Source organism: Amphiura filiformis, chromosome 3 (genome assembly GCF_039555335.1).
Source record: "Amphiura filiformis chromosome 3, Afil_fr2py, whole genome shotgun sequence".
NCBI classification, from domain to species: domain Eukaryota; kingdom Metazoa; phylum Echinodermata; class Ophiuroidea; order Amphilepidida; family Amphiuridae; genus Amphiura; species Amphiura filiformis.
In genome coordinates this window covers 71991988-72007173 of record NC_092630.1, presented here as the reverse complement: position 1 = coordinate 72007173, position 15186 = coordinate 71991988, and the positions used below count along the sequence as shown (strand labels likewise).

The 15186-nt window shown below is 36.2% G+C and overlaps 1 protein-coding gene across 1 annotated transcript in view; it reads right to left on the bottom strand.

Annotated features, from left to right (window-relative positions):
* LOC140149068 (rho guanine nucleotide exchange factor 3-like) overlaps window positions 1-15071 on the bottom strand; it is a 29527-nt gene extending 14456 nt beyond the window's left edge. Inside the window, 4 exon segments of the mRNA XM_072171223.1 lie at window positions 982-1058; window positions 5288-5447; window positions 5918-6103; window positions 14665-15071. Coding sequence (XP_072027324.1) covers window positions 982-1058; window positions 5288-5447; window positions 5918-6103; window positions 14665-14799 — 558 coding nt within the window. The 5' untranslated portion in view covers window positions 14800-15071.
* Window positions 15072-15186: the final 115 nt, after the last annotated feature.

Below are 15186 nucleotides of genomic sequence, written 5' to 3'. Positions count from 1 at the left end.
ATAAGGAAGATTTGCTCAAACTAAGTGTTAACTCCGTAGGTGGGTGATAGAGCGGCCAAAGGAAATGTAATATCTTTTAAAACACTTAAAGAAAGAAGGACACCCACTTCAATTAATTCTGTTTAAATGTCACTTGTTTTTATTGCTAATAGATATTACGGTCTGCAATCTACGGGAATTGAGACAATGATTATGTGAAGAAAAAACACCAAACCAGTGTTTGAATGAATGATGGAGCAGAGTAAGTCACCTTAGAGCTACAGTTTCTGTATGTTACTAAGCATGACTTCAAGGAGTTTGCTGAGTGCCTATGTGTTCCACAAATGATATCAATTAAATGATAATATATTTCTCAACTACAATCTCTTTATTATGTCTAAATCCTGACTTGCTTATTGAAGACAACTTGCTCTTAATTCGCACCCCATTACAGTGGTAGAGAGCACCCCAGTTACCATAAGAATTCTGTAAAAGTTAGCAATGAGCGGCACACTTAAGTAGGCGTCTCTATTACAGTTTGATATCATTTTCCACCACCTTGGTCCAGATCTGCGCTACCACTGTCTTATTTTATCACGTACAGTTTATACCTCACACAGGGTAACATTGCTCAACTATTCTAGGTCATGCATATTAATGACCTCATCCGTAGGGCATTGTTTTCTTATTTTTGGGTAACTTTAGGTTGTGTGTATGCTTTGCGTAGGCCAATTTACAAAATTAGGACAACAAAAATCTACGCTGAAGCGGTGTACACCATACTATTGCGGCTAGCTTTTATAACACTCTTTTTGTTTAATATCTGGCAGATGGGTTCAATTAAGATAACACCTCTGTGCAAGGTATACCTCAGTGCTACTGGAAATAGTAGTGGAAATTCCTTCTGTATTAAATTCTGTGATAAATTTTCACAATTGTGATCACATTTTAAAAAACATATTTGATATTAGCATATTGGTTTAATTGTTTAGTTAAGCTTACCCAGTCCATGAGGATTGTGCCACATGCATCTGTTGTACCATCATGTCTCTTCTGCTTTTTTAACCTCTCAATTAAATCTGAAATGACAACATAAAAAACAAATTATGCTTATTAGCTTCCCTACTCATTACAATATATTAAGAAGTCATTGCGTAAGTTTGAAAAGGGCATTCATCAGCAGTAACTTTGACCGCTGAATTTGCTTCAAATTGCTTGATTGCTAAAATAACGACAACAACTTTTTCCCCTACTTCTTGATGGGCAGGTATGCTTGCTATGAAATAAAAGCTAGTCTTCCTACAAACTTAAACCTAGCCAAATATCATAATTCAGTATGATTCAAATATGCGATTGAGACTAAGAAGATGAAGATGACACTTGACAAGATAAGTGCCAGTATTTGCTGGAGGAATCTAGAAATCCTTGACACCAGTCCCTCCTCCTGGGATGCTCCCTGCTGGTATACACGCACCATTTCCATCAATCTTACAGACTGATTACACGTTTTTCCCTTCATTTCTTTACAAAGGTTTACCAACCCGGGCTGCCAACTGTCAAAAATATGATCTATTAAGGGCAGATATCATATTGGAAAGTAAAATTAATAGGTAACTTTGTAATCTGACTGAGACAAATGTTTCTGCAGAGCCAATGACCGATTACTTTTCAAATGGGATCAACAACATTCTAGTCCAGGGCAAACATACATTATACTTCTATTTTAGAAATGTTAAAAGCTTCATTAAGCTTCAGTTGGGGCAAGAAACTTGGCCAGATTTTTAAATCAACATTAACTGTTACACAACAAACCCTGTTATATAAACCTGGGAGAAAGAAACAGGTCATCAAACCCTGTCAAACAGGGCAATGTTTACACAGGGCAATGTTTACACACAAACCCAGAAACAGGGTCCTTCCCCTTTTTTACCCCTAATTTTCAGAGTTCTCTCCAACTTGGTCTAAAAGTAGACTTTATACTGCCATTTCATGCATTGAATATGATTTATGATTTGTTCTGATACACATTTACCTAATTTTCTGCAGTATGGGCACATTTCTGGTGTTGACTCCAAGCTATGTTGGTCATGACTCCCACAAACTCATATTTTGGGATCATTGGCCAAGTTTGTAAATATGTTTACATTCTCTACCTTTCTCACTATAACCTAGCTCTTTATTGTTTCATAGGTTAACAACATTTGCCTAACTATCATAATTTATTTTTGTAATTGCCCAATAATCGTTGCTCATCTATCTATCATGACAAAGCCTGACTCACCGAGATCTTTAAACAGCAGAATAGTTTTGTTATAATGAGTTTTCAGTAATTACATTCTCTACTGAGAGTTAATCAGTGAATCACTGTTAAAGCTCTCATCCAACACGCTGCTTGATTATCTCTTTCCTGTGCAATTTTTTCAAGCAATTATTAAATATTAATAGAGATATGATTTCTTTTTAAAACAGATATGATTTTTTTCCCTTCAAAACAGCATTACACAATTTTTATCTGCAAAACCTCTTTTTCTGGATATTAATCATGATGTAGAATATGCTTTGTAAAAAGCTTAAAAATATCAGCTCGCCAAAAAATAAGCAACCTAAAGGCTTACTGGGTAGTACACAGACAGCAACAGGGGCGGGACTCTCAAACCAGTTGCTCTGCTTGTTCAGGTCTCAAATATTCTGTCATAAGGCAACGATGCTCCGATCTGACAGATATGCGCATGACAGTACGGACTGCGGACAGCTAACTGTGTAGAACAAGCTCACAGGTATGTGTGGCATTTGTTTGTCACTGGAGTTTTCTTGTTGTAAAATGTCAAGCTGGATTGCCAGTGGCTCATATAAAGTACAACTGGGTGTCTTCTGTCTCCAGATTTGACATATACAACAGAATGGTATAGCTCTATCAATCAATCAATTCATTATGTCATTTTTTTAAATATATATTTTGAAGAGGAAAAACAATCCAGGTCAGATATAAATCGGTTTCCAGGTTCCTTTTGAAATGTCATCATACTTCAACCTTACAAAGATGTCCAAAGATAAATAAACAAATTGTTGACTTGGGCTTAGTTTTGTGCGTAAACAACCTAGCAACTTGTAAATATTCCTTCGCACGCTACACTGTGAGTCAAACTGTGTTTCCAGATACTTGCCAAGTACATTCATAATTCAAGCATTCCTAATCACAAACTTAAATGTTCTGTACAGGGATAAAACAGTGTAGCTCATTTACTTGGCTAAAATGTAGTCAACCAACAAAAACACAAACAAACATAGCACTTTGCCACTTTTGTCTTTCATGAATTGAGTGACACCCTTTTTGGTACACATGGCCCCTTGTTTTGCTTTGAATAGAGCATTCAGTTTATTTTTATTTTGGTATGTTTGCCAACTGTTTTAGTTGCTATGTGTGATCCAATACATATCATTTTGGATTGCTTCCTTAATGACTTCCTGATTGAATGAAGGAAAGGATGAATAACATCTCATATCTGTTATACCTGCATGTCACAGACCAAAATGTGGGTGATGCTTGTTTAAAGTGGAAATGTTCATGATCACCTAATATTCATGCCAAATATGGGTTCTTCTAAGTGTGTCTAAATTTAAGTAGGCCTATGTAGAAAACTCATAAAACCAAGCAAAAACTTGAAAATTGTTGCTACACAATTATTTTACCCCACAAAGATGACCACTTCTGCAGTATTTGCTGTTTAACATAACATACTTTGTATTTATTTATTTAGTAGGCAAGACAATTTTTATCATTTCAAAATCAAGGAGTGAACTATTTACAAAGGGTGTCTTAGGCATTTCAGAAACTTGCAAAAAAATTTTCCTCCCACCCCACTGAAGTGCTTGTTGAAGTCAATTATTAGCATCCCAACATAAATAATGCATGTATAATTCATTTCAATTCTAATATCTGAAATATTTACATAAAATTAAGCTAGTATAGAATGTCTTTGAACTGCAGTGTTCCCAAGACATTTCAAGAGCAAGTCAAATTCCTTTCTGGTTACACGCATACACAATGCCATCTTCCCAATCGAAAATCCTAAGGCAAAGTTACAGTTCTGATACCAAATTCCTGGGGCTAAACTAACAACATGCCTTGTTCCCTGGGAGGGAGGGAGAGTGAGCTTCAAAGCTGTTCTATGAATCCGGTCGGAAGAGAATGCCACAGAAACGCAATACCAAGGACCAAAGGAGAATACCACAACCACTACCGACACCACACCTGAGCCTAAGGGCTTAATGCAACATGCAACAAGTTATTTCTACCACATCAAAGCTGACTTTATACCCAATTATTGACACTTGAATTTTAATTAATGTAACCGAAATTTCTCCTGCAAAGTTTTTCAACCTTGTCTAAGAGTGCATTCTCCTTTATTGTAAAAGTGCAGTTTGCTTCTAGAAATAGGTTATTTTAATCTAGTAATCCTAAATGCTTGAAGGATCAAATTCCTTTACAACATTTATAAACACATTGAAACATTTTGATCTTTAAAAATGCAGAGGTTTCCAACATTGTTAGGCCAATGCCTTCTTTCTGTGTCAGGTTAATGACAAAAATAACTACTGGTTCAAATAACATATTGAAATTTGAAAAGGACATTTTGGCACTTGATTTATTAAACAAGTAACTTTATTAGAACTTGAAACTTTGAACACTTAACATTGAGAATGACATTGATCAACCATATTTTACCCACAAGAGTAACCAAGCAATTAACTTAAGGACCGTAATCCACCCCTTACTTAGCCAATTAATTAAGCCTAAGGTCTCTCTTTCCCAGGGTCTGCCAGCAAACTGAACTAAGCGCCCCTCGGAGGGTCATCTGTCGTAACGCTTTATGAAAAAGCTCATTTGGTGAACAATTACTGCTCCCCTGGACTGGGTCATATTACCTTTTTTTATGAAGACAAAGGTTTTTGTGAAGCTATTGTTTCAGTCCTGGTTGTAATGTTTAATCAGTATCTTACAAAATCTTGTGACTTTCACAGCGGTTTGGTATCAAATTGGTCTTACAGTATGTAATTTCTTGTTTATGATAGGTTCAAAGACATTACACAGGTCATTGCAACACAAGAATACAATTGTCATTTACATCTTTGGAAACTTTGCCAAAACATTTCATAGATAAACCACAATATTAGTGCAGTGAATCTATTTTGACCCAATTTCAGAAAAATAAGGCTAAATAGTCATAGGTTTCATTGTGATGAATATTGCCAATTAACTTCAAAGTAGAATTCTTTTAAAACTATTTTCCTCAAATATTTTCCTTACCTTTGTGTAATGGTTGGAGATCTTCTAGAGGTCCAAATATAGTTTGAAGTTCTGACTCACTGAGCATGCCCAGTGACCTCATGGAATCCCTGTAGGTCTTCATGATCATCCTAAGGTCATCTTGTAGGTCCATCTCACCACGGAAGAGCTCAAAGATTGCCTGTAAAACAGATGGGTTAGAAGATGAGTAATTGCTCATCAACATGGTAATTAAATATCCTATAGATGTATCATTGGGCTACAGTTACTGTATAGGAGTCACTTATCTGGTTCAGAGCTATCATCTTATACCACAAAATTACATCCAGGGTCTACTGAAACAATTGTGCTTATAAAATTGAAAATGATACACCTCGTAGGTTATCTTTGACAGATACCAAGGCAGCTCCTGTTAATATCTTCTGTCCACATGTAATTATTTTCCTATCTTTGAATACAACTGAATAGACCGGTCCTCTCAAGGAATATAGTATCTGTTATGCTATTTACATGTATATACTGCCTTATTCTATGGGAGGGCAGATGTATGTTACTTTGGAAAAAGTTTTTTGAATTTTTTCTGTAAGTATACCAAATTATTCAGGAGAGGAGAGAATTGTCTCTATTTGAGTAGTTGTTATGGTAACTCACCTCTTGTCTCTTAATCTGCATCTTTGTAAGGCCTTCATTAATGTTGCCTTTGACTGTTTCTGACCATAAGACGCTGTCTCGCCTCTTGGTAGGTGTGGCTGATGGTTTGCAGTAGGGCTTGATGTTAATACTGGGCTTCAAGTTATTCAAGTTGGGGGAATGAGGGGTCTTGAAGCTCATGGAGCGCTGCAAAGAGAAAAAATAAAAAACAGAAAAATGTATTATTTTGTTTCAAATTTGTAATTTTTTGTAGTAATGCTTGAAGCTTATTCTTGCACATTTGCAATGTAAACATAAATCAATTCATACTAAAGATTGAAGCTATACAATGAAAATATTTTGAGTACATAATATTTCACAAACAACACCTGATTTTCTATAGTATTCTACATGTTCGCATTTTTCTTTTCATTCACATTTTTATATTGCTTCCAACTGGTAAACTGGATTGATTTCCGGTTCCCCGCAAATATCTTAACTCAAAGTTATTTAACATTTAGACTTGCTATCTATGCCCTCCCTCTGTACAAACTCAAATCTAGAGATCTGACAAGAGATCAGATAGCAATTGCATTCCAAAGCAGAGCCTAAACACTGTATCTTACACCATTAACATCTATTGAACGTGTTTGCAATTGTTGAGCATCTAAACCACAGCCATGCCTTGATAGAAATTCTTCCCCGAGTTGGAATGCAAGATAGCTAGGTCTGTTCGGACACTGGGGGGACTCCACTGTCATTCCAGTCGTTTCATACCTAGCCTAACTATTGGCTACCTTCTGAACAAATGCTTGGTAGTTGGGATATACCCCTAGTGTTTAGAAAATGCTTGGCTTGTTAACTATGCCATTTATCCCTTTAAACAATACTCAAAAGTGGGACATCTTGGAATTGGCTTAGTCCGAGTCTGTATAATTTATTTCTATCGCCTTACTATGACAGATCAGGTACTTATGGAGAGATATTTATTCAGATTGCTGCTAATTAAGGTGGCCCATTCAAGAATTTATAAGTATATTTCCCCATTTTTCATGCCTCAATATTTAGATTAAAGACAAACATAAACATTTGAATGCACTTTCGTTAGAAACAAGGTTGAGTTTAGGTATGGTCTTAAAAGCAGTGCAATTTAATACAAATTGAAAGTTACAAAACTATCAAATTGGCTTAAACATTTTCCAAATTGACAATGCATGCCAGAGGAGAGGAAAACTAACCCTGAAAGTGCAGATATTGTTTTATTTACTATCCCTGCATATAGTATGTTTTGTGTACTGTTTGTCTTTATTAGTAAGTATGCATTTAGCCAGAGGGGATGCTCGATGACCAGCTCGCGTGTGGCTCCTATATTGTCAATCAACATCATCTGATTTTGGCCTGATAGGCATTTGATTGGTTGGTCCTGATGAAGGTCTACACTGAACCTGAAAGCCTCTAGGCTGTTACTACATTGCATTCCAAACGCTCATTGCAAGCGAGATTGCATTTTTGTATGCGTTTTCAAGAAAACATATTGTGCAATGCAACCTTAATTTGTATTGTGTTAAATTTCACATTTCAAAGAATTTGTCCAAACCCACTGGTACTGTTGCAAAACGCAAGTAACACATTATATTGTATGCAATTAGTAGTAAACCACAACAATTTTTAATCAAGACCGATTTTGTAGTCATTTTCTCCAAACTTATTAGAGTAGCAAATTTTCAGTCACAACAAAACAGTTTATCACGCAAAGTTCAAATTGACAGCCATGTGCCATGCATACCACTTTGGTTGATGCGGTTTCACTCTAGTCACGCGACGGACAGGATCCGACTGCCGCTGTATGCATGTACAATCAAAGTTAACCTGTACTATCTTCTTAATACAGACTATGTTCGGACAGTGAGATGTAAACCGGATATGCAAAAATGTTTTCATCTGTCTATTGATAACTTCCCCAAGTGCGAGGAAGGAAGGCCAACATTGCAAAGCGGTCACATTTGTGTACGAGCCGGCTTTACCACCTTTGACTGAATCAACATACCAACACAAGAAATTACCTGACATCTTCAATCAACTATTTTAATCTGCCACGAATTTATACGAAGCGCAAGTATATGTACAGGCAGAAAAATCATTGAAAGCATATTCAAAATGATGTAGTAAATAAATTTGTTTAACCATGATGGTAATGGACTATGCGTAGGCCACATTATCCTCTAATGTCTCTGGACAGGCCTTCTTCGTTACCCAACATTAAGCCTTAACTACCCATTCTAGATGTCCTTTTGACCCGTCTACCATCTAATCTTCAGGCGATCAAGTACCACCTCATCTGATCATATCGTACCATCCATTTCCCCAGCCACCCATGCATACAAATTACAACATGGTTCCCCTGTTTTCCTCATTTTCTAAATGATCGTTTTTTCCATTTTACAATCCCCATTTGCGAAACCCCGGGAGTAGCGTGCTGCAATTCTAATCTTGAAGTTCTATCAATATCATGAGCCTGAAGCTAGCAAATATCTCCCCAGGACAGACCTCTGTGGATTTGTGGTAACTCAACCAACCAATAAACTTACAAGTATATGGTTAAACTTGGTGTGGGTAATTTCCACATAGTATAAATCACGATAATACCAAGAATGGTTGTGCATGTCAAATCTGCCACTCACTATTTAGACCCTGAACGAAATTGTTTGTGATAGGATCACAAGTTTATTAATGTTACCAACAACAAAAAAATGATAGACAGGAAATTATTTCATGCAGATTGAAATTTTACTCCATATCCAAGTAAATATAGATCTATTATTTTGACAGGTTTGCTTCAAATATGGGTGAAACCATATAAGAAAGTGTGTGGGCTTGCCTGTAGGCCTACACCGCTGAGCATGAAGTTTCAGCAAAACAAATCACAAGATCATTTGCAAGTCATGATGTTCCATACATGTTTCCCCATTTTATAAGAGATCCATCAGACCCTAATTTGTAATAGCTCAATTCTGTGCAAAACCTATTTTGCTGAATCAGTGAATAATAAATAGTAAGGAAAGAAATGATGTAAGTCCTAGGCCTACTTGTCTAACATTATGCACTTGTAAGGAAGAAAGTGACAGCTAGTGAAGAAATACACACATCCTCACGCTAACATCTCAAATATCATCATCCATCAGGTCACAATTCTTTGACCCCCAATAAGCTTGTACAGTCATAGGACGACTTCTGAATGTCTTGGGTACAAGAACTCATACTCCACAACTTCAGGTCAAATTTAGGGCTATTATTATTAAATGGGGTTTATTAAACTATGCCATGAAAATGAGTCTATTTTGGTTATGGAAGAAGAAAAGTTTAGAGGAGAATCTTGTGACTTGATATGAAGAGGTACAGGGATGTCATCATCAACTAGGTCATTATCAATCCTAGAAGCCCGGATGTCCTCATTACATAGGCCTATAGCCTTCTGTACACTTGTTGCATGTGCGAAATGTTTGGCGGAAGCAACTAATGCATAATGATGATAGCCTGAGCAATTAGAGAGCATTTAAGAGAGACATTCAGAAGTGTTAATAAATTTGAGAAAAAAGACAGGAAAGGAACATAGGAAGAGAAAGAAATCTATAAGTGAGTAGGATTATGCAATTCAATTGGTTGAATAAACCACAGATCCTGGAAAGAAAAAAGCATTCTTCTCCCGAGTGAAAATCAACAATTCATGGAAGTGGAACTACACCTAGCATCAAGGAAATCCTTCAAAGCTAAAGTTCCAAACTTGTTAACAAGATATCTGTAGCCTCAAAGCCTTTCAAATTACAACTTTAGCAAGTTCAGCTTTGCACTAAGCTTAACCAAGTGATTTTACATTGTAACAGAACGATTTAGATTATATCACACCTAATCATTACTACAAGGATTTATATTATAATCATGCCAGCTTACAGGGCTGTGGTAATGTGTAGGGATAACAATCAAGGTGTCACAAGTCCAAGTCCATATAAATCAAATGCCCCACTCAATGCCTCAATACATGCTCTTAAATAAGGGTATAAATAGTACTAGTAGAACATGAAAAGTATATAAACTTAACAAAACAGGTGCCTGCAAAAATCACACCAGATTTAATGCACTGAAAAAGAACCTTTTGATAGACCCTAAATCTGGGAACAAAGAAACATTGAAGAAAGATTTTTGTACTTTATGTCATACAAGTTCTGCATAAATGTTAACTTTATATCTACTGATCCTCATTGCAAAACCTGGGTGCATGTCTTAATTGAATTTTAAGCCTGTTTGTACCTATTGCATGTTCCATCAGGTAACCTTTGACTTAACAATGTTAACAAATAACCATACTGTTGACTTTACAAAATCATATGTTCCTGTTCTTTTATGTCAACCCTCAAGGTTTATTAATACCCTATTGTTTCACTCTACCCTACTCCTCGCTCCATGACGTTTAGTCGGTGACCTGTCAAAAAGCGTTGGTAGGCATGCTTCCTTCTTACCTGGTAATGGGCTCTACACGCTGCTGGGGAGAAATTACCTTAAAGAGCAATAACCTTCAATTCCAAAAAGTTTTACTTTTAACTTTCTGTCATGTTTACAACAAATATTAATAAAATGTCAACATAGCAACAAGTTACACAACAGGAGATCAGGCCATAGTTTGTGGTTTTCACCTTTTCCCTGGAATTGACCACTGTCCAGACACCATGATTTAAGTTAGCTGATCACGAAAGTTAACAAGATCAGTTTGTCCGCAATTTATGCAATATATAGGGACTATAGGTGAGTTCATGCTGTGAATTTTAAATTTACCAACACAGACTGAACTTAGCCCACTTGTTTTTCAATAATTTATATAATACAATTTCTCTAAAATAACACAATTACCTGTGCCTTACACAAATATATTTGCTAACTTCCTTGAAGTTCTATAATTAAATAGTGCATGCCTTACAGAAAAGGAGAAGTTCAAAAGAAGGATACAGAATTTTCAAAATTTAAGAGGCCTATTTAAAAACTTTCTATTTAATCACTTTTAAAGTAGTATTAACTTATTATGCAATATCCTAGCAATATATTTGCACAAGATGAGATGAAAGATTTTGATTTTTCCTGAACTGAACAAGTAGACCCTATCCCGGGGACCCTATATAACAACTTCATCTATGCAAATATGCACTGTCTCTTTCTGATAATTGCTATAATGTTTGCTTTTCTGGAAGTCCACTTCAACTGCACTACGATGGAAATAAACTTGAGCATAATACATGCGTAAGGTTTTTACGTATTTCCTGGTAATATTTTAGGATAAATCCATAGGACATGAGTCTGATAGTGAATGTTTTTGCTGGAAGCTAGGACTCTATCATATTTTACAGATAGTTACGCTACCCTGGACTGCAGCTGCCAACTGATAAGATCATTCTTGGGAACATTGGGTATTAAAGCAACATTGACATTAATTTTGACTTCTTTTTCTTTCAAGGCATAGGCCTAAATCGACTTGTGATTTTAACTAATTCAAACGGATATTTACAATATGTCTTGATAAATAGAAGGTGATCTTAATTGTGATTAGTTTTCCCCCGGTTAATTTCGTCATCTTCCAATGCCTATGTTACAATGTTGAATGTTCTATAGGTTTTTGATCCCAAACACAAAGCATGTTGCAATACGTGCATGTGTTCATGTGAGGACAAGGCCATGTCATACATTGCAGCAGGTATGAAACCACACAGGTGCGCATAGGGCAGGCATACCTAACAGTGCATATCCCCCCTGCTGGAGCTTGTTTGTTACTTGGCCTGAACATACCAACACTCCTCAGCTACTTGTAAAATCCTGAAACAAAGCTACCACTACCAAATATCCCTTTATACCGCAAGTTTAGGACAAGTCACCATGCAGTGGGCTTATAGATGAAGGATTTGCGCCTGTAGGAAGCGCCCCCCTGGAGGAGGGCAGGGAAATTCCTTATGAACGGTTTTGTTGCTTTAGCAACGGATAGGCTTCAGGAGGGAAGTAGTAATTTTGCTCTTGTCAGGTTAGTTGAGCCATGATGTTAGGTTACGATCTATGTGGAATACCGGAATACCAGGTAATTCACATTCTAACATACACTGCAAGCCAAACCTAAGGAATGCCGATGATGTAGCATACATGGTATAAGGAAGTACTATATTAAAATATGGAAGATCCTTACAGCTGCAGACTCTCAGAAAGAACAAAAGATAGGCACAACAAAATTTACTCCTTTAAAAATACTTATTATATTCCACATCTTTAGTCTTTAGGCTTAAAGCTAAAGAGAAAGTATCAACACTTTGGTCTAGAAAAATTCTAGAATAATAAGCAAAGTTTGCCACAAAAATGTTTTAATAATTTGTATTTTAATCTACATTGGTGAAATGCTTTGAAAAGGTTAAACCACTTTACCCATTGTTCCATAGCCACCAAAGAAAACAAGAGCACAATGCCCTGATACTTCTCCATTATAATTATGACAGATATAGAGGTTTTTGACATATAGCTACAAAATCTCAGGAACATAGGACGCTTAAAATTTCATGTCCTCCGCCCACTATATCCAGCACCCCTTGCATGAAGAGGATACATCCATTATCCCCATATGATGGAGTACTGTAATATTGCTTTTAATCTCTACATCTGTGTTTTAAAAGTTTGCGCTCGTCCCACTAGTGGTGAATCCGTAAAAAGGTCAACTCTTTATGCTGGCTTTATTTTGCTACAAATGTCTGAAACCCTAATCATAAAAAAATACACCCTGAAGCTTTGCCTGACATTTTCCAATTTATTTTCCAAGATTAAAATAGATGTATTTTCTCCACTTAAAATGTAAAGACGGAAACCACAACAGATGGAGTTGGACTTGTGGTCTCTTGCCATGATATATTTCAATATTGCACCTTTTCCCCCTATATTTTGTCAATTTGCCCACTCTAAACTTCTATTACTAATTATAAGTATCACAAATAAAGTGATAACTTGAGCAAATAGCCTTATGTTTACAATTTTATATTCATTTCCAACTCTATCAAAATTGAGGTATAAGCCTACCCCTGTTCCCTTTTCCAAACATCTTCACAACCATCTAAGACCAATATGCTGCACATATTTATGTAAGCACAAAGAGATGGTTGGTATTTCCATGGTTGGTCAAATAACTTTCAAAGTCAATTCTTGAACAAAGAGCTTGTACACCTTTTCTATAATGTTAATTATTCCTTAATTTGTTGTATAAATTCCAAACACAAACAGCTGAAACAACTTGGTAGCGGTAACTTTTTGACCTACTCTTATTCTCCCAGTAAACAAATACATGTATGTGTATGACGGTCAATTTCACACCAATTGCCTTTGTAACACAAGATTATAGCAATTAAAGAAGGCTTATTGGACCGGAAAAACTACAGGGTCAAGTTCATGAGGTCTTTAATTGGCCAGTCCTAGCCCCTACATGGTATATTAGACTGACCTGTAAATACATGTAAAATGTTAGGATCTCAAACATGCATCTATCACAATTTTCCCAAATATGTTTGTACAATTATAGAATGACCTTTTGAATGTGTCCAGTGGAAAAAATTCAAAATTTAAACTATTATGTTAAATGGTGGCTCATGAGTTGTGCCAGTGAAAATAAGAACATGGTGACCTAATCCATAGCTGGAATATATATTTTTCAGAGAAACTCATCTAGTATGGAAAACATGTCATAAATATCTACCATGTAATTTTGCTATCTGCATACATGCATGCCTACATACACCCTAGCAACTTGAACCTGTTGCTAGGGTTCAGACACAGATAACTGAGGGGGACAGGAAAACACCAATACATCCAGTTAGAAGTCAATTTCAGTTTCACCAAAGGCAAGTTCAACTTAACACCTTCTCTGCAGTGATTGATACTAATCCCTTGGATGTATTGAAAAAGCCATCTGGAGCTATAATCGCCTTGTTCAGGCTAGTCCACTTTTGACTATGAACTTACTAAGTACCAACATGCCAATGCCCTGGTTAATATCATCCTCAAACATTTAATGTGAAATAACTCAATATTTCACATTATGCACCAATTACACCAGACCTGAGTTAAAATAAATTTCATTGAACTGCACTGGTTATTTTTATCTGCACACCAACAACTGGGTACTGACGCAAGCCTTCATGCAGCGAAAAAAAATCCCAAAATCAAATAGTTTAAAGAGAAAAATATAGATACCCAGGGAGAGACGAGCAACACATATCAATATCCTTGGGGTGAATCCACATGGAACAATAAACTGGCATAGCAATTTGTTTTATAATTTTCTAAACCCTGGACTAACAATTTAAAACTTCACAAAAAAATGTTCCAAGGCCTGATGTACTTGTATTAAAAGTTAAACATGTTAACAAATTACTTTTGCTTAATTAGCATTTACAAGAAATCAATTAGTTGCTAACACTGGTTAAATATACAATATGAATCCATGTGGACAAATGTATACATAATGTTCATTAAAATCAATGAACTCAATCGTCACTGGTTTACCTGTAAAGAAAGCAACCATGGTTAAAATACCTGAAAGTAAGGTTAAATATAATTATACGCTAAGACATTATGTACCACATAGAAAAAACAAGGCATTGGAAAATCAGTGGCATTACGACAACAAGGTCCACCATCAAAACCATCGGCTGTAAAATGAAGAACAAAATGTGACCAAAAAACTTTTTCTGACAACTTACCACAACACAAACTTCAATCATCTCTTTAGAACACAGGTACAAATATCTCCAAATATGTTTATCACAGTCTGCAATCGACGATGGTAAAGCCAAGCGCTTCTCACAGCACTTTGCAACAGGCTTCCTTGGAATCATTTAAAAGTGTCCAGTTCACAAGTATAAAAATTATCCACTTTTGGTCCCAGAGAGCAAGAGGGGGGCAGGCACAGGCTAATCTTGCTGGTTAAGCAAGCTACGCACTACGTCTGTCCTGAATCACTGTTTAAGATGGTTTGAAGTTTTACTGTGTTAGCCAATACATAAATACTTTCACTAGCCAAGTTTCACCTCATGAGGGCTGACTGTTAGTTTCTCCATGCTCAAAATACTTGCGTGGCTAACTTGGATATGTGAGTGGGCTTTTGTCACTGAGCAAGCAGCGCAGGCAGGCAAGATATTGTTTCAAAGGAGGTCATTTAATCTGATCCACCCCCAAGTCAAAGTTGTTGAGTATTATGTTGGGGAGTTATTATTTTGCCAAGT